General features: G+C 40.5%; 1 protein-coding gene across 4 annotated transcripts in view; it reads left to right on the forward strand.

Moving 5' to 3' along the window:
• LOC122556712 (E3 ubiquitin-protein ligase TRIM8-like) overlaps nt 1–23,957 on the forward strand; it is a 100,129-nt gene that overhangs the window by 25,398 nt on the left and 50,774 nt on the right. For 3 of the 4 annotated variants that reach the window (XM_043703783.1, XM_043703780.1, XM_043703781.1), the window contains exons 2-4: nt 9,252–9,314; nt 12,653–13,253; nt 13,391–13,486. In XM_043703783.1, coding sequence (XP_043559718.1) covers nt 12,675–13,253; nt 13,391–13,486 — 675 coding nt within the window. In that variant the 5' untranslated portion in view covers nt 9,252–9,314; nt 12,653–12,674. The remainder of the gene's footprint in view (nt 1–9,251; nt 9,315–12,652; nt 13,254–13,390; nt 13,487–23,957) is intronic. The other variant, XM_043703782.1, reaches the window with a different exon arrangement.

Raw genomic sequence — 23,957 nt, forward strand, 5'->3', positions numbered from 1 at the left:
GACACATGTACAGGATGAAATTCTCCTGATCACAATCTAAGAATGATTCCACTCCCTTCTTTACTACACTATTTATCCTTACACTATCACTATCCCAGTGCATATATAGTTAAAGCCCTCTCTTATAACTATGTTGTGATATTTACACTTCTCTATAGCTTCCTTGCAGATTTATTGTTGTGCATCCTTTTCACAAGTTGTGGCCTCTAGATTACATTGAGCAATATAATTGAACCCTTTCTATTCCTTAGCCATATTGAGTCTGTCCTTGAATCTTCCAAGGCAACCTCTTTCTCTAGCATTACATAGTCTCCTTAAACAAAATGCATTCCACCTCTTTTTTGCCTTTTCTGAACCTTGTAACTAAATATTTAAAAACCACACTTGTCCTCCCTTGAGCCAGGGCTCTGTTATCGCCATGATAACATCTTTCTCCAAGGCAATCTGCACCTGTAACTCCCCACTTGTAGTGACTATATAGTATGTTCACATACGTGTGGTGTATGATTCAGACTTTATTATTTCCTCCTGTACTCTGATTCCACCTCTTAACATCCAGGCTGGTACTGTCTGTCTCTCCATCTTCCAGCATTCTAAGCACACCAGTATTGCTTTCCAATATTCTCTGCTGGCTCCCACAGTCTCCTGAGTTAGTTGAAACTCTCCTCAATTGTACAAATCACCCTACAAGGACTTCAGTCCCTGCACTGCTTAAATGCAACCCATTTAGCATGTACAAGTGCCATCTTCCCCTGAGACTGTCTGAGGTGTCTAAAGCTCTCCCTCTTGCATTATCTTTCCAGTCACCTTTTCATCTGCTTTCTCTTTCTTTTTGTGTACTCAATTGCAAATGGCACTGGGAGTAATCCAGAGATTATCATTTTAGAGATCCTGTTTGCTAATATTCTACCTAGCTTCCTAAAGTCAGATTGCAGGACTATTTCCTAGCTCATATTTATCTCGTTAACACTAATGTGGACCACAACATTTGGCTGTTAATCTTTACCCAGAAGAATGCATTGCAACTTTTGTGACATTCCTCAGTCTAACATCAGGGAGGCACCGTACATTTCTGGATTAACATTGAAGACTGAAGAATCTCTCATCCACTACTCTTCCACTCATCTTCCATCTCTTTGATACGACTGGGCCACCAATGATACAACAAGTTTGGATCTGACTCCATTTCTCCAAGGATCTTTATCCTCAAGTAAAGACCATGTCTTTTTACTTTTTTTTGTACATATGTGTATGGCTTGAAATGGGGATAAAACTTCTTTAAAAAAAATGGATTGTTGAAGGATTACTGTAGTTTTTAAAAACAAGTAAATTGACACTCATTTTAAGTACTATTTACAAAGCTGCTGGTTAAAATAATAATTAAAGTGTAGTTTGAAGGCAAACTAAGAGCTACATACAAATGGAGATTTAGCCAGCAACAAGTAGCTGATTGGTCTGTGGACTCGTGGTCAGTTGTCAATGACAAAGACTTTCTGCCTGTCAACACTGTGTGATTGGTTCCCAGGAAGCTGAAGAGCTGATGCTCTGAACAAGATAGGGAGAAGTCATCCACAGACTCAGCTGTTTCTGTTCTCTGCAATTTAAAATACTTTAAGCCTGAAGGAAACAAACTTATTTTTCTTTCAAGCAGTTTCTGTAAGCTATGACCTTTATGTAATATGTCAGAGACCTTTTTTCAGTGTGACCAAATCATCCTATGCTTCCTGCTAACAGGCAAAAGTATCTGGAGAAGGAACACCAAAAAGATCAGGACAAGTATAATCTCACCAAACCTATGAACAGGGAATGCTGAAATGCCTTCCCAGTCTTTTTCTCCTGCCATAGCATTTTTGTTATTTGTCTGTGTCTGACTGTGTATGTGGGTAAGGGCAATTTTATACAGTAGTTGGAGTTTTAACCAGTGGAGTTATATGCCAATGGTTCATAATTATTTACCTGTAGTTTGTGTCTATTTATTAGTAATTGTTGTTAAATAGAGAAACCTGGTCCATGCTTTCTGTCAACTTCAGTGAAAGTCAGGGGAATTCAGTGCACTTTCAAAAATCTTTAAGTTTTGTTATGACTCTGGGAATAGTGGGGCTTGATTTTTGCACACAAGCCCAATGAAGTGTAACACCTACCAGTACCCAGAATGCAAAACTGGCGACTCATCAGATTCTGTGAGGATCTTGCATCATCTGCCTATTTCTCTTGGACTGCCTGGCTGTCACCAATTCCCTGCCTGTCTACTTGTCCATAACTTGTGGTGTGGCTGTCTCTTTGATTGTGCTATCGACATGTTTCTCTGGTTTATGGACATATCTCATTGACACTTGCTACTGCCTGCCTTTGATAACCTGAGTTCAAGCCTCCACAGCTGGACACTTTCTGCTCATGGGATCTATCTAGGTCATTTGAAGTGTCCATGACCTCCTACATGTCCCAAGACAAGGCAAACCAAGGAAGTTATGATGAATATAAAAACCTTTATAAAACACTGGAATGCTGAGTCTAATTCTGAGTTTTCACATTAAGAAATATGAGGGCTTTAGGAAGGACATGAAAACATTTTACAAGAATGTTTTCAGAGATGATCAGAGTACGCTGTAGTTGGGTTTATTCTCCTTCGAAAAGAGAATGTTGAGAAATGATTTGATAGAATTGTTCTTGAGGGTTAGAGGCAGTGGAGATAGAGAGATGTTCCCATTGGTGGAAGGATTATGAATCAGGGAATATTAATTTAAGACTATTGACTAAATGGGCAACTTTTTAACTGAGCAAGTGGTAAGGAAAAAAAAGACACCGTGTGAAAGTTTGGTAGAGGCAGATTCAGACATAGGTTTCAAATGGGAATTGGCTAAGAATTGGAAGGGAAAAAGATTGCAAGGGCAGAGGAGTGAAACTTGCTGGTCCTTTGAGTTTTGCAGCTATGCAGAAATGCTTGTTAACAGAGCAAATGTTGGTCTAACACGCCTAAAGGTGTAGATTAATCAATAGAAGTGTAAATAGCATAATCCTTATTCAATGGTTAGGATTTAACATTAACTAATAATGTGTATGTATTGTTTAGGCAGCCATGGCAACCATTTTGAAATAACAAGGTTCCACTAACAGTGGAGCAGTGAGGCAATTATTCTTTTTTTGGTTGAGTGGCAACGATAACAGGAATATTGTGAGAACTCCCATGTTCTTATTGAAATAATGGCATAGAATCTTTCATCTCCAGTCAAATAAACACAGCATTATATGGATTAATTCTCATTTTCACTTCCCTGTCACTCTACCCTCCACTCATGCAAATGTGCAAAAACCACAACTTTAAGGTATTCATGGTATAGACATCACATGCATTTATGTTTGAGATGGTATAAGAAATAAGCACTTTTTATTGAGTGAGACTTCTGCGATCATTCAGGTCAAGGTCAAACTTAAGTGCAGTATGCTACATTTTTATCTATGAGTTGTTACCAAATTGGTTATCTTGATATATTAGAGTCATTGTTGACACTTATGATATAGATAGCAACCAAAGTGATCACTGATAACTATGCCTGGCAACAATGTTATTTCTGCCCAGCGCTGCACATAATAATTTCATAGTGAAATAGATCATGAAAAACATCGGACAGCTTTTAGCTAGTCATTTGAACTTTGAAAAGGGACACAATCTATCCATTGTGGTTATTCCCTTTCCAGGATACAACATGGATAAGGTATCTGCTTCTTCAATTACCAAAACAAATTTGAAGTCATCATGCTTTTAACTTTCTATATGCTTCGAAAAAAGCCTTCAATTTAACTCCAACTGCCTGAGAATATTTTTGATGCAATATTGTTTCTTGTTGTCAATCATGCATTGTAAGAAACTGCATCTAGCTAAGAATTATAGGTCTTTTCTACCCATCCTTTTTTATGTTGGTTGTCAGGCTATGAATTCACGGTTACTTGCATACAAGAGGTTCTGCGTGTCTTTGTTCATGATCAGGGATGAAATTTAGATAAATATAAATCATCACTCAGCTTTTAAAAATATCATTTTACCATTGACAGCTATACAAGTGACCTTTGCTTCCTCCCCCTGCATCAGGAGTTAGTCTCATGTGAAATATGTCAAACTTTTAAAAGATGGTGTGTTCCACCTGTTATCATCTTTCAAACACACAGAATTCATAGGCGACCAGGTGAAAATATCATCAAAGGCATTGAATAAATCAAATTAGTCAGATTCAGGAAATTTGAATTTACACCTCTACTGAAAACAAGAAAATGTGATGTAGGTCAAAGGCCTAATTTACATTTCACTTTGCATTGTGGAACAGAAAATTTACTTTAAGTGGGGCCATGGCATTAACAAACTTATGGTCGAGTTAGTCCTATTTTAGCTTCTGTCAAATGAGTCATATTCTGCATATAACTCATTGCACTAAAATGAATTTATGATCATCTTAGAAATTCCAACAGAAGAAAATGTTCAGGAAACATGTAAAATATTTTTGCATGATTCTTCCTTCTTAGTCTGTATTACTTCATAATGCACTGTGCTGTGTAAATATAGAGCAGAATTTATTTCTGTTCCATTTATCAATCAAGAATATAAAATTGAGTAACACTTTCACTTCTATTTGTTACCTTATGTTTTTACAACCTAACATTTTCCATGAAGATATGTGGTTGCACGTTATTAACATAATTTACTTTGTCTTCATGACTCCATAAAATTCATTTTCAATTACTTACAATAATCATGTTTTTTTTTACTGGTTTGCTAGTTAGGCCCACTATTTTGTCTGCATTTGTTGTCTGGATTTTATCATAGCTTTGAAACCCAATGTCCAGACCAAATGGGAGTTCAAACACATATACAGGGATCAAGCGCTGTCAAAATTTTCTTTCTTAAGGTGGCCTTTTAAATATCTGCGTCAAGAGTGTAGTGCTGGAAAAGCACAGCATGTCAGGCAGCATCAGGATTCCTGATGAAGGGCATATGCCTGAAAAGGCATGGTGGTTTAGTGGTTAGCACCACTGCCTCACAGCAGCAGGGTCCCAGGTTCAATTCCAGTCTTAGGTGACTGTCTGTGTGGAGTTTGCACATTCTCCCCCTGTGTGCGTGGGTTTCCTCCCGGTGCTCCCGTTTCCTCTCATAGTCCAAAGATGTGCAGTTCAGGTGAATTGGCCATGCTAAATTGCCCATAGTGTTAGGTGCATTAGTCAGAGGGGAAATGGGTCTGGGTCGGTTACTCTTTGGAGGGTTGGAGTGCACTGAATGGGTCGTAGGGCCTGTTTCCACACTGTAGGCAATCTAATCTAAAATCAATTCTCTGCTCCTCAGATGCTGCCTGACCTGCTGTGCTTTTCTATCACTACACTCTTGACTCTGATCTCCAACATTTGCAGTCCTCACTTTGTCCTTTTAAATGTCTGCCTCAATGTTCACCATTCTATTAAGGTGGGACAGCAGACTCCTGATGTTGACAGGCCAATCAACATGGAGGTGCTCCTCGCTGGCTTTCACTCTTGTAAGAAACTAAAATGGGTTCAGGCCAAAGGGCTCAGATGGATGGAAGAACAATTTCTTTTCGATAGATTGATTTCGATCTTTAATACACATAGCTCACACTTTGCGTCATCACCAATGGCTCTGATGGCCCTCAAGCTTGCAGATTGAAGGGTACCTCTCTTGAATTGATGTTCACACAAGGTGGAAAGCTACTCAAATGCTAACAAAATGCCAATCAGGCATTAAAACCATCCCTAGCCAGGGGCCTATGTGTCAATTCTCTGCTCACTTCTTTTGCGCAGGCAAGCAAACTGTTTGTTTAACAGATGACCACTGGGAAATGTCTCTGGTGCTTGTCATGCAGAGGGAGCTATCATAAATCGGTCTTCCCTCCCCCCAACCCTCCAACTTTTTACATTCCAGGTGACCCAACATAGCTCTCTAACCTCACAACTGTGACTTGAGAATGTTTAGACCTATGCCTCTCTTGTGTGTCTGTTATTTCCTTTTGTATATCTAGATAACTAGTCTTGGATTTCACTCAGCATCTAGATGATTTACTCAAATACTGTACCCTCCAAGACTTAGGTCATACATTTTTCAGTACTGTGTATGTCCTGCCAATGCTCCTGAGCAAGAGATCAGTGCCATTGATGTCACTATTTTCATCCCTGGAATTAGAAATTGGAACCTGAAGAGGTGCACCCATTGCTATTGATTCTGCCTCATCCTTTCTATTCTCCACTCTCTTCACTGAGCTGCTCACCATCCCCCTTCCATTCTCTAGTCCCCTCACTGCCCCACTGATGCCCAGTCTCCATTCTCTTTGCCACTCTGCTCATCATCCCTCTTATTGTTCCCTTTGTTGCTGTATTCACCCTATGATGGAGAGCCCATTAACTTGCATTGCTGTATCAGTGATTTACTAACTGAATATCATGTTTCGGTGAATATTATCAAAATTGGATTGCAAAGCATATTTCCAAATATCATCTTTTAATGGCAGGCCTTGTAGTATTATGTTAAGTGTGTCCTGCAGTTGCATGTTATAACTTTTTTAAAACATATTTTGGTGAACACCTTTTTGCAATTTGTACTGTTGGTTGGTGAATATTGTAACTTTCAGGGAACTGACAGTTCCAGGGGATTGCTACATTTAACCACTCCAAAATCTTACCCTAATTTTCTAATCAACTTATTCAGTGATGTTATTTAATACCTCTGGAGCAGTTGGGACTTGAACCCAGGTCTCTCAGACCAGGGATAAGGACTACCTCTGTACCACACGAGAGATGTTTTCAAATCAACCTGTTTAGAATTGTTCGAATCCAGGGTTCAATTCTATCTAGAGATAGGAGTGAGGCGTGTTGCAAGGTTTTCAATAGATCACTGAAGAACAACTCCTACGTTGCTGTTAGTTGGACAGGAAAACAGAGACATGCTCCAAGGAAGAAAAGAACCTTTTAAGTTGTGCTGCTGAGGAGCAAATTAGGAACACTGACTCAGTACAGTTAGAACTCAGAAAAAATTCTAGTAGTCAGTAATGCACAATTAATATGACGGATGGGACTTTATGAGAAGATAAAACCAGTAGAAGAACTATGCAGTCAGACCCTGGGAAGTTCTAAGAATTAGTAGACATTTACATGTTGCAGTCAGAGCTCGGTCCTGGGAGCTTTTGGGTCTTAGAAGAATGCATGTACCATTAATAGCTTAGTGCTACTGTGAACAAGGGGAATGGAATCCATTATTTGCTTTGTGCAGCTGAGCAACATTGGAGTACAGGAAAAAGAAAAATCCAGGGGTTGTACTAAATTTGTGAATTTAGCTGCTTATGAAAAGTCTGGAACCATGTTCGTAAGTGTTGAGGAACTTACTTAGTCTGAGACTTCGAGTCTTGTTTCAAGCAGCTTTATTTTTCGTGAATTCACAAAGAGACTGCGACAGTCACTGTCTCAACACTCAAGCTGAACAGTCAGCCTATACTTGTGCAATGATACCAACAAATTTGTTGACATTCCACACTTTATAATAGTTCAAGATAAAGATAAACACAGTGCAGCTATCGCCTTTGTACTTTGATGTTGCTCAAGGGCAGAGAAACTAATGGGCTCAAGAAGCACCCCCACTATTGAGCCTATGATACACTCCCTATATTTTGTCAAATTATAATTACACAACCTCAGTCTTTATCTCCAGTAGTATTTTTCCAATAAAGTGAAAGGCTGAGAGCCAAGGTACCTTTTACCTTGGTCAAGTATCCCATCATGCAGCAGTATTCCAAGTTCTTACTACTTCCACAGTAAGTGAGTGAGTGCTGAAATGCAGTTTCCGGACTCTTGGAAAACATAGTTCATCTTCTTTCACTGAGACTATCAGAATGTGTGCTGTCATTAATGAAGACAATCCATGATTGAACCACTCCTGAGGGATTTTCAAAACCAGGTCATCAAAAATGAGCAGTTAAGACTCCTGTGAAGTTTTAATGAGATTTGGTGACTCACAGCGAGACTGAGGCAGAGGCTTACTCCCATGAAAGAAAAGAGCAGTCTGGGGATGGGGAGGATTACTGCAAAATGCATCGGATCTGTCCCACTATATTTGTTATTAGATGTATTCTATAGTCTGCTACCCAAATTTGCCTCTTGCTATTTTTGGAATGTTAAAATATCTGGAATAAAAGATAGACCCACCTTTGCACGGTCTAAGCCTGTTTTGTCAATGATATTTGTATGTCTGTCTAAGTACTTTTGATTTGTCAATTCTTTGTTGGTGAAAAAGACCTGGCTGGAATGTTTCTAGTACTATACCAGACGAAGTCTAAAACTTTTATAATTGGCCATGTTATTACTCTGGTAAACCTAATTCTTTTTGTGACATCGAAAGAGTTGCATCAGAAGACAGTCAGCACGTTCCTCCAACCTCAGTCATAACAACCTTCTTATTATACAAATAAATGTCTCATTAGCTGCTTGTGATACATTACAGAATCATAGTTGTAGGGAAACTGATTTACTGCAAAATTTGAATTGCTATTTACAATAAGTAAAATTCTTAGAGATTGCACGTTTTAAAGGTTCATGGTTCCACAAATTCATTCATTGGTAATTAGCCTGAGAGTTTTTCATTCAAAGAGGGTCCTTTAACTTTTTATGATGATAGGGGTATACTTTATGAATGCATCTGACTGTCCTGAATAATATGCAAGATTTTAAAAATCTATTTACACATTCAGTTTATGATGAAAATCCAAGTACTACTTCCCCACCACAAACATTTTGTTAAATTTAAGAAATGAATTCACATTTTATCTAATGTGCCACAGATGTTTTATGTGTGTATAATGGCTGGCTGTGTTCTTTAGCATTCAAGAAAGGGGGTTTTTAATATCTGGTCCTTCTCTTGTTCCAGATGGAATCTGTACATTAATTTACTGACAGAATATGTGCTACATGATTGTTCTATGGTGATTGCATTTTCTGCAAGGCCATAGATCTCTTGTAATTCATCACATAATAAATGTTATCATGAAGTCTGATCCTCTGGTAAATTGAAGACTTGCCAAACAGCCTCAACCTTTGACCTGAGTAATTGAATGTACAGGCATGAGCTGACAGTGTTCCTTTTAGGTTCTATCACCCAACAGTCAGCTGGAATTAGTGGAGTTGAATACACTGCTCTGGTTCTCTTGATTGCTGCTAAATTGCTTAGTGTAGGAATTTATTTTCTTACCTCTGTCCTTTCTTGGCCACAGGTGTCATTCGACTTGAGCTGGAGACAAACATGATGCAAAGGACAAAAAAGTAAAAAAGTGAAGGTACGGTCCCTGAGGAACCAACTTGTATCAGAATGTTTGTAATATAAGAGATTCCTTGGAGAATTTCACTTCATTGCTCCTGCTGAGTGAGGGAAGATGCTCCTGCCAGCTTTTGGAAAGGGACATAGCTGGCTTTGGCTTAGCATAGTGATCCAACAACAACAATGTAATGCCTTCACAAAATTCAAGACTGTCAAACAAAATGTGACAGTCAGCCAGATAAGATATTATCAGGTGACAAAAAGACTGGTCAAAGTGATATGTTTTAAGGCGTGTCTTAAAAGAAGAGAAAGTCCCAATGAAGGGTCAAACCCAAAACATCGACTTTCTTGCTTCTCGGATGCTGCCTGACCTGCTGTGCTTTTTTCAGCACCACACTTTGTCAACTCTGACTTTTCCAGCATCTGCAGTCCTCACTATCTCCTAGTTGCTGCAAACTATACTGCGAAGCTTCTTCTAAGGATACCCATTTCTGAAGAATTTTTCTCCTCCCTCTGCAAAGATTTAGGAAAGAAATGCTAGAGTTTAGGGTATGGCTGCCAATAGTGGATCAATTAAAATTAGGATACACAAAAGGACAGAATTGGAGAATTGCAGAAATTTCAAGAGGTTATAGAACAGGAAGATTTTTCAGAGACAATGACAGGTGAGGCCATGAAGGGATCTGGAAACAAGTTGAGCATTTTAAAATCAAAGTATTTCCTATTCTGGGAGCAATGTAGGTTAGTAGGTAGAGGGTGATGGACAAATAGGCTTCAGCATTATTTAAGAGATGAGCAGCAGAATTTTTGATGAGTGTAAATTTATGTGGTTTGGCGCATGGGAGGCCAGTACAGAATGTATTGGAATAATCAAGTTTAGAGGTGGTAAAAATCTTGGATAAGTGGCTCAGCAGTAAGTGAAATAAGGAAAAGGTAGAGTTGACTCCGATTGTAGAGTTGGGATTAAAGACTCTTAGTCATGAAGCAAATATGCATTTAGAAGATGTCTCAGGCTCAAAGATAGTATTGAGTTGGTGAATGATCTTGGTAAGTCTGATGGGGAGTGAAGTCAATGGCTTCAGTCTTTCCAACATTTAGTTGGAGCTAATGTTTGCTCATCCGGTTTTGCATTTCTGCCAAATCAAAGAAAATGGAAGGTTTAAGAGTTGGAGTTAGGTAGAGTAGGACATATGTTGAGGGGCAGCATGTAGATGGAAATAGCAAGGATAGATCTTTGGGAGATTCCAGAGCTAGCAATGTGACTTGGGAAAAGGAACAGTTGTCGATGATTCTACCTATGTCTGGAGTGTCAAGAGCAGAACTAGATGAAGGGGTAGTGGGACAATGGGGTGAATCCAGATGGGGTGGGTGGGTGTGGGGCAATAGTCCAAGAAGCTCAACAATAGGGAAGAGTGTTAGAAAAGGAAGATGTGATCAACTTGTCAAAGACTCCAAACAAGTAAACAAAGAAAAGTATGCTTGCTTTACACATTCCATGAACAAATATAAACAAAATTCAAAGATGTTGATGGTGAAGAAGTCCATGGATCTGATGACCTTGATGGCAAAGCATAATCACCTTCCTGGGAAGTCTTGTTCTAGTAGTCATCTCTGACCTACCATGAAATTCTGACTGTCCAGAGGTGCTGTAGCTCAGTATGTTTAGTGAGTTGATCCTCTCTGTACAATGTTCCATTGATTTATCAGCTTCATCTAGAATGAGCTCTGTAAGCATCCTTTGTGCCTATGAAATGATATGTATCTGAAGAGTGGGCAGCTCCTGCTGCCATTGTGGCTCGTGTTGCTTGTGGTATGGTTCATGTTGGTGTTGCTGCTGCTCTTGTTTCTCAACAGCTGAAGAAGCTGCTTCCATCCTGCAGTAAAACTGGGTTAAAATCCAAGTTTGCAAAAGTGACTTCGATAATATTGGAAATCACTTGTAAAATTGACTCTCTGAATAGCACAGAAAGGAAAGCATTGACACAGTTCCACTCTTCAAAGGCTTTCCAATCTGTAAATTTCACTGAGTAATCAATACTTGCCTTGTTGATTCTGGTTAAGTTTCATAGCTCAGGAAGCCGATTCACTTGCTGTTAAAGATAGTCTAAATATATTGCTCTTTTGGATGCTTAAATTAGGCACTTGATTGCTCCAATGAGATTGTTTGATGCACCTCTGAGCACACAGCAATAAAATCCAGGGAAGAGCAGTGTTATATTCATGATTGTAACAAGCGGCATTTTATGGGGAATTTAACTTTCCCTCCACCACCTCAATGAACTCACTGACTTCACTAACACTTAAACCCAACCCCTCAAACTATTACCGTATGACTTAATATTCCATTCAACGTGCTCTCTGGCCTTTAGAGTGAGTTGTTCAGATTAGAGTAGCACTGGAAATGCATAGCAGGTTCAGGCAGCATCCTCGGATGCTGCCTGACCTGCTGTGCTTTTCCAGCACCACTCGAATCTGGACTCTGATCTCAGCATCTGCAGTCCTCATATTTGCCTTCAGAATGAGTTGTATTGGGGCAGAGTGGGTGATTAAGTTATCAGTTTTATTCATCACACATTATAACTGACACATATTTTCAGCACAATATTGGTAGGCCCTTGTTCTAGAATGAGGTTGCATTATGATTTTTTTTTTGATTTTTGCAATTCCAGTGTGCCAAACTGATGTCCAGAATATTTCTTTACACAATTGACTAATTATCATTGAGTCTAATTCATTTATTCATGTTAAAGAGTATCCAGATTTTGTGCTGTTCTCATTTGAATGTTTGGTGGAACGCCAACAAAATATAGAGTTTAATTTGAAGAGTTAATACTTAACTTCAAATAATCAAGTACCCATAATTATGAAAACAAGCTGCACCAATATTTTTGGCCCAGTCATAGTACCTTCACCTCTGTCTTATTATGTCTTCAAATCCTAATATACAATTGGAGCTTGTTAATCTCAACTGACAATCCTGTGACATACTGAGGAAGCACTGAAAACTGAGGTGCCATTATCAAGTTGGAAAATTGACTCGAGGTCCCATTTACCCTCTCCAATAGATATAGACATCCCATGACTCTCTTCTAACAACTGCAAGAGAGCTCTCTTGATGTTTTAGTGAAAATCTATCCCTGCAATCACATAAATAATATAATTATCTTTTTATCTTGATGTTTGCAGGAGTTTGCTATATGCAACTTAGTTGCTGTATTTGCTTACACTGTAAGTGCATTTCAAAAGTACTTTAATGTCAGTGAAGTGCTTTTTGAGCATTCTGAAGTGATCAAGTATTATATAAATGTTTGTTCTTTCTGGTAGTTAACATTTTAACATTTAACAAATCTTTTACAGCTGTTAGTTTTGTTTCTTGGAGATGAAAATGGCTTCTACTTCAGCTGTTGGTAATTTGAAAGAAGAATTAAATTGTTCAATTTGCTGGAATATTTACACAGAACCAGTTTCATTGTCCTGCGGGCACAATTTTTGTCGTAGTTGCATTGAAAAGAACTGGGACAAAAAGGACACAGGGCTTGGTTACTCATGTCCAGAGTGTCGAGCTGAGTATGCTCAAAAGCCTGTGTTACACAAAAATTTGAAACTGAGTAACATAATAGAGCGCTTTGAAGCTACACAGATAAATGAAGAACCACCAAAGATCTTCTGCGATTTCTGTCTGGACAATCCCCTCCCTGCAGTGAAAACATGCATGAATTGTGAGGCATCTTTATGTGAACATCACTTGAGAAAACACTCTGAGAAAACAGCTCAGAAAAATCATCTGTTGATTGAACCTGCAAGTTCACTAGAAGACAGAAAATGTTCAGACCATGAGAAACTCATTGAATATTACTGCTTGGATGACCACTCCTGCATCTGTGTGACATGTTATGTTGCTGGTCCACACAAGAATCATGACATACGCATTCTAAAAGACATACACAATGAGACAAAGGTAAGAAAATAATCTATTATATTGCTGAAATTAACAAAAAGAGACTCATTAATTAAGAAAATAATTAAGGATAAAAACTTCAACAGATTCAAATAGATTTTACTATAAATAGTCCAGCAGTCTTTTTTTTTTGACAGGCTAGCCTTTCTGAAAAACTGGAGAAGCTGCAGAATTGCCGAGCAACTTTAGAGGAAGCTACAAAGGAATTGCAAGGAACTGAAATGAACCTAAAGGTATTTCCAATTACGTGCTTATTCTGAAAGTATCCATCTGATTTTTGATATAGTTTTATGTGTAAATGTAGGCAAATATTGTTTGCTGTTACTTAGTTGCTTATATATATAGTAGTCTTATTGTTTGTTTAAAGATTCAAATGGTTGGTGTCTTAGGGATAATTCACATATTGCAGCTTTGGTAACTGAAAGTTCTCTCAACTTTACCTTCCTGTCAATGACTCGAAATATCAGCTCTTTTCTCTCCTTACAGATGCTGCCAGACCTGCTGAGATTTTCCAGCATTTTCTCTTTTGGACCCAGAACACTTGATTCCCTTATCAATCAAAAATGTAATTCAGCTTTGGATAAATTCAATGAGCCAGCTCTAGGAAGAAAATACCTCAGTGTCATGGTGCACCAAGGGCGGAAAAAAATCATCAAATGCAACTTAAAAGTGAACTCTCTCTTTTTTAAATGTATTCTTGAGTTCTAGCTCTCCACTAAAGTGAAACATCCCCTCAGAAATCACATTTAAAGTCAACTCAGGATGTAGTATATTTCAATAAGATCATCTTTTGTTCTTCCAATCTTCTATAGATAAAGACCCAATATATGAGGTAAACCATTTATGCTGGGGATGTGTCAGTCGCCTTCTTTGAACTCCTAATACAATTACAGGTTGTTCTGATATAACATGCGCTTCATCAGCATAAATTGGCTATAACATGTTTGAAGAATTGTGGATGCTGTTTGGATAAAGTGAACTTTCTACTGGACGGATCTAGAGATCTTCTGCAGTATCTTGTCCATAGCAGTTCTCCATATCGCAATTTTCTATAACACAAAGTCATGGAGGAACGTAATTGTCACATTTTCGCAGAAGGATCTGTGTATACTTTATCCAAAAAAGATACATAATTACATACACTGTGTTCTTACCAACGTCTTGCATCGCTGCAGTAAAATTATCCCATTCATATTCTATTTCCTTTGCAATAAACATCATTCCATTTACCTTCTTCATCATGTACTGTACCTGCAAAGTAATGTTTTATGATTCATGAACCATGACATCCAGATCTTTCTGTAACTCAAAGTTGTGCAATTTCACTCCACTTAAATAATTATTTCTTTACTTTTATTTCTGCCAAAGTGGACAAGTTGATACTTTTTCAGATTCCACTCCATCTGCATTTTCTTTGCCTGCTCACTTGACCTTATCTTAAAGGATACATTTATGGAGTTTTTAACCTCCTTTTGACAACCTACTTCCTTATCTATCTTGTGTCTTGGCAAATTAAGCCAGTATACATTTAGACTCACATCCATGTCATTCATATATACTGATTCCTAAAGCACTCCACTGGTTACACTTTAACAATCCGATAAAAGACCTACTGTCACCTTCTTGTTAACTAACCAATCCTTTCTCTATGTTAACCTTACACCATGAAATCTTATCTTGTGTAGCAACATTTGATCTTGCATTTTATCATGTCTTTTGGAAATCCAAGTACATCACACCTACAGTTTTCCCCTTTTATCCACCTCGTTTGTCATTTCCTTTAAAAATTCTAAAATGTTCGTGAAGCACAATTTCCCTTTCATAAACCATGTTGTCTGTGCTTGACTGCATGCTGATTTTCCACATATCCTGCTATAACATGCTTAATAATGAATTCTAGCAATTTTCTTGCATATATTCCTGGCTGTCTTTCTCCCTCTGTTTTTTAATAATGCTTAAATGTTTGGAGACACTGCAACCCAACCAGAATCTAATGTTCCTGTAAGAAATTTGGATGAAAGTGGAGAAATAGACACAGAAACAAACATTTTGAGGTACAACTTTCAGGACATTCTTTCCGCCTCTTGCCTTATGGTAGCATAAAATCAAACAAAATTCTGAAGAAATAGCAAAGATGTGTGTGAAGTTGTGATTTAGACAGCTGATAAGGCACTTCAGAAGAACTTCTGAAATTTCAATGAACCGTTTTACTTGCTCTAGAATCAAAATAAAGCAAGACAACCAAATATACTGTATATTCATAGATTCTTTGGAAGTAGTTTAGACCAGAACTTATAGGGGCCTGAATGATAGAGGCTATGTTGAGAAATATGACAGAATTGCAAAAAGTGTCCAATCAGACCTATAATGACACCAGATGGTATGTGTTTCACCTTTTAATTAAGTCGCAAGCATTGAGGTGAGATTCTCACTGAGCAGCATCAAACTTTCCATTCAGGAGGATTATTGCTTGTTTATGAAATTATTAATGGCACATCTCACCTCATTAATGCACAGTTTCTTATCTTACCATACCCTGCAAGCTAACTAGATGCTGAGAATTCTCAGTATGGAAGTCAGACAGGGTACCTGGCTACTTTAGCTCACCAATGGTTACAAAAAGCCTTTACCATGCTCAACACACAACAGAATATTTGGACATGAACCCTGGGCACCAGCCTCATACACCCCCCATCTACAAACATATGCATCCAATTATTGCCCACCCCTCAGAATCCTCATGGCACTCTCCAATCCATTTGCAAGTAAGTAAGGATCTGTATTGCAGAGGGAACCAGCAACTGACATTGAAAAGTTGGCGCAAGAACACTCTGTGCAGGGGCACCCACCCAATTCAGTTTTTAAAATTCACTCATGGGATGTGAACATCGCTGCCTGGCCAGAATTTATTACCTGTCATGAGATGTCCTTAGAAGGTGGTAGTGAGCTACCATTTTGAACTGTTGCAGTCCATGTGCTCTTAGGCAGAGCCACAATGCCCTCAGGAAGGGCATTCCAGGATCTTGAACTAGTGACATTGAAGGTATGATGATAAGTTTCCAAGTCAAGATGGAGCAAAACTTATAGTTGGTAGTGCTCTCATGTATCTGCTGCCCTTGACCTTCTCAATAGAAGTGGTTATGGGTTTGCAAGGTGCTGTCTGAGCATCTTTGAATTTCTGCAGGAAGGCATGGGTGTCTCTCAATGTGATGCTTTCAAGTGAGCTGCCCTTTCCTGTATAGTGTCAAGCTTATGAATGTTGTTGGAGCTACACTCATTCAGACGTGGGCAACGTGCCAACAAACTCTTGATTTGTGTCTTGTAGATTGTAGATAGATTTTGGGGAATTGGAAGGTGAGTTATTTGTGGCAGTATTCCAAGCCTCTGAACTGCCCTTTGAGTTACTATGTTTAGCTGGTGAGACCAGTTGAGTTTCTGGTCAATGGAAACCCCAAGGATGTTGGTAGTGGGGGATTTTATGATGGTAACACTATTGAATGTCAAGGGGTAGCAGTTAGATTGTCTCTTGTTGGTGATGGTCTGCTGGCATTTGTGTGGTGTGAATGTTTTTTGCCACTTTTCAGCCCAAGTCTGGATATTCTCCAGATCTTATTGTGTTTGAACATGGACTACTTCAGCCTCTGAATTGCAAGTGATGCTGAACATTGTGCAATCATTGACAAACATCCCAACTTCTGACCTTATAATGGAAGGAAGCTCATTGAAACAGCTGAAGGTGGTTGGGCCTAGGACACTACCCTGAGGAACTCTTTCCAAGAAGTCTTGAAGCTGAGATGACTGACCTCCAACAACCACAACCAAATTCCATATGCCAGATATGACTCTAACCAGCAGAAAGTTTGCCCCCTGATACCCATCAATTTAAGGGGGCAAACTTTGCTGGGGCTCATTGATGCCGCACTTTGTTGAATGAAACTTCATATCGGGGGAGTGGCAAGTTCTAGAGCACAAGTCTTCAATACTATTGCCAGAATGTGATCAGGGCCCATAGCCTTTGCAGATCCAGTGCCTCCAATTGTTTCTTGATATCACGAGGAGTGATTCGAATTGGCCGACAACTGGTATCTGTGATTTGGGGACCACTGCAGGAGGCCAAGATGAATCATCCACCTCTGGCTGAATACTTAGGCCTTATCTTTTAAACTAATATTTTGGACTATTCTATCATTGAGAATTGTGATATTTGTACAGTCTCTTTCTCCAGTGAATTGTTTAATTATTCACTACTATTCATGACTGGATATTGCAAGACTTTGGAACTTAGATTTGATTCTAAGTTTGTGGAATTACTTAGCTTTATCTATCATGTGCTGCTTATGCTCTTTGGTATACTCCTGTTGGTGGTTTTATCAGGTTGATGTTTCATTTTCAGGAATGCCTGATGCTACTCCTGACACGCCCTCCTACACTCTCCTTTGAACCAGGATTGATGCCCTTGCTTGATGCTTGAGCAGTTAATATGCCAGGCCATGGGGTTGCAGATTGTACCAGAGTACAATCCTGCTGTTGTTGATTGCCCATAGTGCCTCATGAATGTCCAGTCTTGAATTGGTAGACCTGTTTCAGTTCTCTTCCATTTAACAGACTGATAAGGCCACACAACATGATGGAGGGTAATCTGAATGTGAAAGTAGGACATCATCTCCACAAGGACTGTGCAGTGGTCACTCTTACCGATACTGTCATGGTCAGATGCATCTGCAGCTGACAGATTGGTAAGAACGAGGTCAAGCTATTTTCTCCTCTTGTTGATTCCCTCACCACCTGCCACAGACCATGTTCAGCAGCTATGTCCTTTATGACCTGACCAGCTCAACATTAGTGTTGCTGCCGAGCCATTCTTGGTGGTGGACATCAAAATCCCCCATCCAGGGTACATGTTGTGCCCTTGCCATCCTCAGTGCTTCCTCAAGTGTTGTTCAGTATGGAGGCTCATCAGTCGAGGGAGGATGGTGTGTCAGCAGGAGGTTTCCTTGCCTATGCCAAACCCGAAGGCTTGAGACTCTGATCCAGAGTCAATGTTAAGGACACCCAGGTAACTCCCTCCCAACTGTATACCACTGTGCTTACACCTCTGCTGTGACTGCCCTGCCAGTGGAACAGGACATATACAAGGACAGTGATGATGGTGTTTGGAACATCTTGGGCTGAAGATGAGATTGGGGGATATTGGGGGAGAGGTGAGCGGATAGGTAAAGATGGTGGCAGAGTGAGAGAGATAAGAAAAGGGTATACAGATGAGGGGACAGGACAGAAGAAACAGTGAATAAGTGACAATGAGAGTTGAGAGTAGGAGAAAATGGATAGGCTGTGCTGAATGCAACTTGTGTCATAACAAAAAAACTAAAAAGACAGAATCAGGCTCTAAAGTTTTGAACTCAATATTGAGTCCTAGAGGCTGCTGGGTCCCTTTTAACATGTCTACACTCTCCCATCAGGATGGTCATAGGGCTCTCAGCCTCTTTCTGGAAACAAGGCCTAAACTGTCCCCATCCACTACCACCATCCTCCACCTCACCATCCTCCACCTCACCATCCTCCACCTCACCATCCTCCACCTCACCATCCTCCACCACCAATCTCCACCTCACCATCCTCCACCACCATCCTCCACCTCCCCATTCTCCACCTCACCAAACTCATTCTCCCTTTGAACAACATCTCCTTTAACTCCTCTCACTTTGTTCAGGTCAAAGGCATGGACACAGATACCCACCTGGGCCCATTATGTTTGTGTCTTTGTGGGGTACCTGGAACATTCCTTGTTCCAAACTTACAGGGGTCCTTCCCTACAACACTCCCTCAAGTACTTCGATTACATCATTGGTGCTGTTTCCCTCTCTTGATACAAACTGGAAAGGTTTATCAATTTTGCTTCCAAATTTCACCCTGTTCTCACCTTCACCTGCTCCATCTTTGATTCCTCCCTCTCTTCCTCGACATCTCTGTTTCCATTTCTGGCCATTATTTATTACAACCCCGTCGATTCCCACAATTAACTGAACTATATAAACTCACATTCTGCTTCCGGTGAGGACTGCATTCCATTCACCTAGTTTCTCCGTTTCTGTTACATCTGTTCTAATGACGAGGGGTAGGAGATGGTGCAGCACTCAGAAATGTTCACCTTTTTCCTCAATCCAGGATTCACTGCCTCTGTGTTTGGCAGGCCCTTCAGCCGTGTCCAACCCATCTCCTGCACTTCTGCCCTCACCCTTTCCCCTCCCTCTGACAATAGCAAGAGGGTTGTTGTCCATTCCTTGTTTACCACCCATCAGCCTCTGCATCCAAAGTATTGTAAGATGCTATTTCTGACACCTGCAGGATGCCACAACAAAACACACATTCTCCTCCTCTCCCTTGTCAGCATTCCACAGGGAGCATTCCCTCTAGGACGTTCTGGTCCAATCCTCCTCCAATCACAACATATCCTCATAGCCCCATGACACCTTTCCCTGCAAATACAGAATGTGTAATACGTGCCTGTTTACCTCCCACCACTTCACCATCCAAAGCCCCAGACACACCATTCTGGTGAATCAGCAGTTTAGGTGCAGTTCATTCGATCTAGTCTACTGTATTAAATGTTCAAAATGTGGTCCCTACACTGGGGAGATGAAACACAGACACGGGTGATCACTTTGCAGAACACCTACATTCTGTCTGTAAAAATAACTCTGAGCTTCCAGTTGCCTGCATCTTCAATATATCACCATATTCCCTGGCCAACATTTCTGTTGCAGGCCTGCTGCACTTGCTCCAGTAAGCCTCAGTGCAAACTCAAAGAACAGCATCTCATTTTTCTGCTTGGAACCCTGTAGTCCCTAGGACCCAATATCGGGTTCAATAACTTTAGAGCCTGATTTCATTCTACCATGTTTTTTAACTATCCCCACATCTAGTCCTGTTATGACATGAACTGCTTTCAGCACAACCTACCTACTCTCTCCTACTCTCAGATCTCATTGTCACTTATTCAGCTTCTCGTCTGTACTGGTCGAGTATTAATAATCCCCTCATCTGCCTACTTCTTTGCTCTCTCTCCCTCTCTCTCTCTCTCTCTCTCTCTCTATCTCTATCTCTGTCTCTCACTCACTCTTGCTCTCTCTCTCTGAGCTCCATCTCCACCTCTCTGCTCACCTCTTTCTCCACTCCCCCAACCTCATCTTCAGCACAAATACATAAACATTTAAGCAAGGCATGGTCATGTCGCAGGTTTTTTTATATCCTGGGACACCATGATGGCATTTTATCAGTTGCTAGAGTGAAAGGGAGGCTATCCTCTCCCAGTAGGTATGAAGGTGACAACAGCTTTGAACTTCTATGTCACTGCCCTGTGGTTGATCTCTTAATTGTCCACCCACACATGCATTAGCACAGTGTCTGATGCCATCTTTGTAAGATTTCATCAGTTTATTTTGCTTCTGATGATGAGGTCAGTGTTATAGCCCGGGCAGTAGGATTTGGAAATATTGCTGACTTCCCCAGGTATATGGTGCCATTGATTACATACTGAGAGGACCATATTATAACACTGGAATTCACCAATAAGGAGGGGTTGCTTTCCTTTAATGTGATGATAATCTGGGATCACTATTACCTCTTCCTAGGTGTCTGCCTGTTACCCTGGCAACCACCATTGTTGCTACATCCCAGAATACTCTTTTGAACCTGGTGTGTTTTGAGGGTCCAGGTGCCTCATAAGGCTGGTAACTGTGACCATGGCTAATGGCGCCATTGCACAACCTCTGGACTGATGCAGAGCACAGATATAATGCTGCCCATGCTTTGACCAGGGCTGTGAAACAGAGGATAGAGATGGTCAAGATATGATTCTGCTGCTTGGACCAGTCTCAAGTGTCCCCCTGCAACATAGACTGGATAGAGTGTGCCCCATTATGCTGGAATGCTGTCGATGTGAGGTGAGGTGATTTCTAGATGCTGCTGAACTGAGGGAACAGCAGCAGTTTTTGAGGGGGAGACACACAAGGGCACTAAGGATGAGGAGGAAGCTGTCCATGTGCATAACACGTCTCAGCTGTGTCAGTTCTATAAGGGAGATAAGATCTAATGGACACCAGATTCCAGTGTAAAATAGTCATTGGTCATGATGTCAGAATTTTATTTGCATTGTGGGAGTGACCTACAACCTCTCTTCATTATGTTTATGTTGATTTTGGTGACTGTAAGTAAAAGATCATCTTTGGAATTGTGCATTTACTGGCCTGTATGTGAGGCTCTACAACTGGACAATGACAAGATTTGATTCTCTCATGGTCACTGGGAACAGAATAGCCATGATTTACAGGGTGTTTAGATGGGGATTATCCAACTAGTACACCAATTTTCTTCAGACAAGGAAACTTCCTGTCTCCACAGTACAGGATCGACACTTATAGTCTTGCTTAGTGGCCTTGCAAACTATTCTGTCATTAAACTACTACTGCAAAACAAATAATAAAATAAATATCGAGGAGACACATTGGCAGCAACTGAAGTATTAAAGCTGGACAACAATGAAATAATCCATTCCAATCAACCCTTCTACTTCTTCCTAACTTTTGACAATTAGTTGTCAAAAAGAGAGCTGCTTCACAGAATAATTAAGCAATAACATGTTAGAGAATTGTTTCTGTGAATTCAACTATTTACTACCATGTCAGATGACTCCATTCTTATCCCTGGATGTGTTCCTATCTCATTGACTGGATAGGCCCACCAGAGGTGAGGGATGGAGTAAATGGGGCAATATCCGTGAGGCAAGTAGATTTAGATTTTATTGTTACATGTACTTGAGTCCAGGAATACACTGAAAAGTGTACAAAGTCACATTCTCTGGTGCCATCTTGGTATATAAAAGACAGGATTTAAAACAGAAGCAGAAATAACAGAAATGGCCAAAAGAAAAAGATAAAGAATTTTCTAGATTACTCCCCACCTCCGCCATGAGTCCTTGTTGCCAGAAGAACAGAGTCACAAAGTCTATCCCTCAGTCTGCGAACTCTCAGGTGCCCCGAGTCCCCACACACTGGCACTGCCGGAACGCCACCACTTCCATCATCAGGTACCTGGGCCATGCCTTGGAGCAGCGTCACCACCACTGGAACCATGTTGCCAATCTTCGTTGTCATTTTGTGCCATGAGTGGGCCAATTTCGGAAATGCAGGTGTTGCTGAAGCAACCTGATCCTGAACTGGTCTCAAACTCAACACTGGGTCCACTATGCTGAAGCAGCCCGTCTCTCTTCTGCCTTTCTTTGCTGTCCCTGCCACCTCCTGGGACCGCCGCTTCAGCTAAGAAACCAGCCGCTGTCGACACTCTCGGGTACCACTACTGCCACTGCTGACATTCTAGGAAGGAAGTGCAGCCGACGCTCCAGGAAGGAACTGCTCCTGCTGAGAAAGGAAACACAAAAGAAAGGAAGATGGAAAGAGATGAGGCCCGAGCTCAGGACCTGAGCCTGAATGCTGTTACTCTGCTGCCTCCGTCTTGTGACAAGAAGACAAGTAGACATTGTCCTCGGAGTATCTGCATTTGCTATTGGAACGTTAGCTTTTGTATCTCAAGGACTACATTTCACAGGACAGACATAATGTTGCAACTATGGAAGCCTGGGTTAAATCAAATGTGGAATGATGTTCTCAGTTCTGGGCACCAAAAGGATGTACCAGCCTTCCTAGGAGTGCTGTATATTTACCAGAACTGTTCCTGAATGTTCGGAGATAAATTCCAAAATGATATTGCACAGATCAGGATTGTATTCTTTGAAATTTTAAAAGTTAATGGGTGTTTTGGTTAAGTTTCTAAGGTGTTAAGGAGTATCAGATAGAAGAGGAAAGCAACATTAGTGCGCAAAGATGAAATTCCTTTTATTATAGGAGGTTATGCTCAGAAAAACTTTGTGGATCATGCCACAAATCTACCTTCATAACCTCAACAATGAGGACACGAGGACAAGTAATCACTGCTCACAGTAATCAAAGCCACGCTATCAGATAATTTTTGCTCAGATATATTTTACACACCACGTATCAGGGCCTAAAATGATAAGGGGCTGTAGGCTGGATTTTACAAGGCCAAAGAGCACCACTGGGACAGGTGCTCACTGCTGTGGCCTGCAGTATCTATGTTAAAAATTTAGAAAGTATGGGGCTAAGGATTGGAAGATAAAGCTATCCAGCAATTAGATTGGGTGGGGTGGGGAGTACACAGCAAACATAGGAGTTCTCTTCTCTGCCTGTGGCATCTTCTTTAACTCATGACCCTCATCACCCACCTCAATATGTGGTGGAAAGCTATCCAATTCTGCTGCTGTAGGCAGCCTCTCTGAATTTGGTCATCCATTGGTAAAATACTTTAATGTGGCAAGAATACATCAAGGAGTCACAATCTGTCTTGCCAATCCCCACGCATTCCATCCTACCTCCCATATAATAAGAAGTAAATAGGGAGCTAAGACATTGTGAGAAAGTGAGGACTGCAGATGCTGGAGATAGAGCTGAAAAATGTGTTGCTGGAAAAGCGTAGCAGGTCAGGCAGCATCCAAGGAACACGAGGATCGACGTTTCAGGCATAAGCCCTTCTTCAGGAATGAGGAAGGTGTGTCAAGCAGGCTAAGATAAAAGGGAGGAGGGACTTGGGGGAGGGATGTTGGGAATGCGATAGGTGGAAAGAGGTTAAGGT

The sequence above is a fragment of the Chiloscyllium plagiosum genome, chromosome 14 (assembly GCF_004010195.1).
Source record: "Chiloscyllium plagiosum isolate BGI_BamShark_2017 chromosome 14, ASM401019v2, whole genome shotgun sequence".
In the NCBI taxonomy this organism is placed as follows: Eukaryota; Metazoa; Chordata; class Chondrichthyes; order Orectolobiformes; family Hemiscylliidae; genus Chiloscyllium; species Chiloscyllium plagiosum.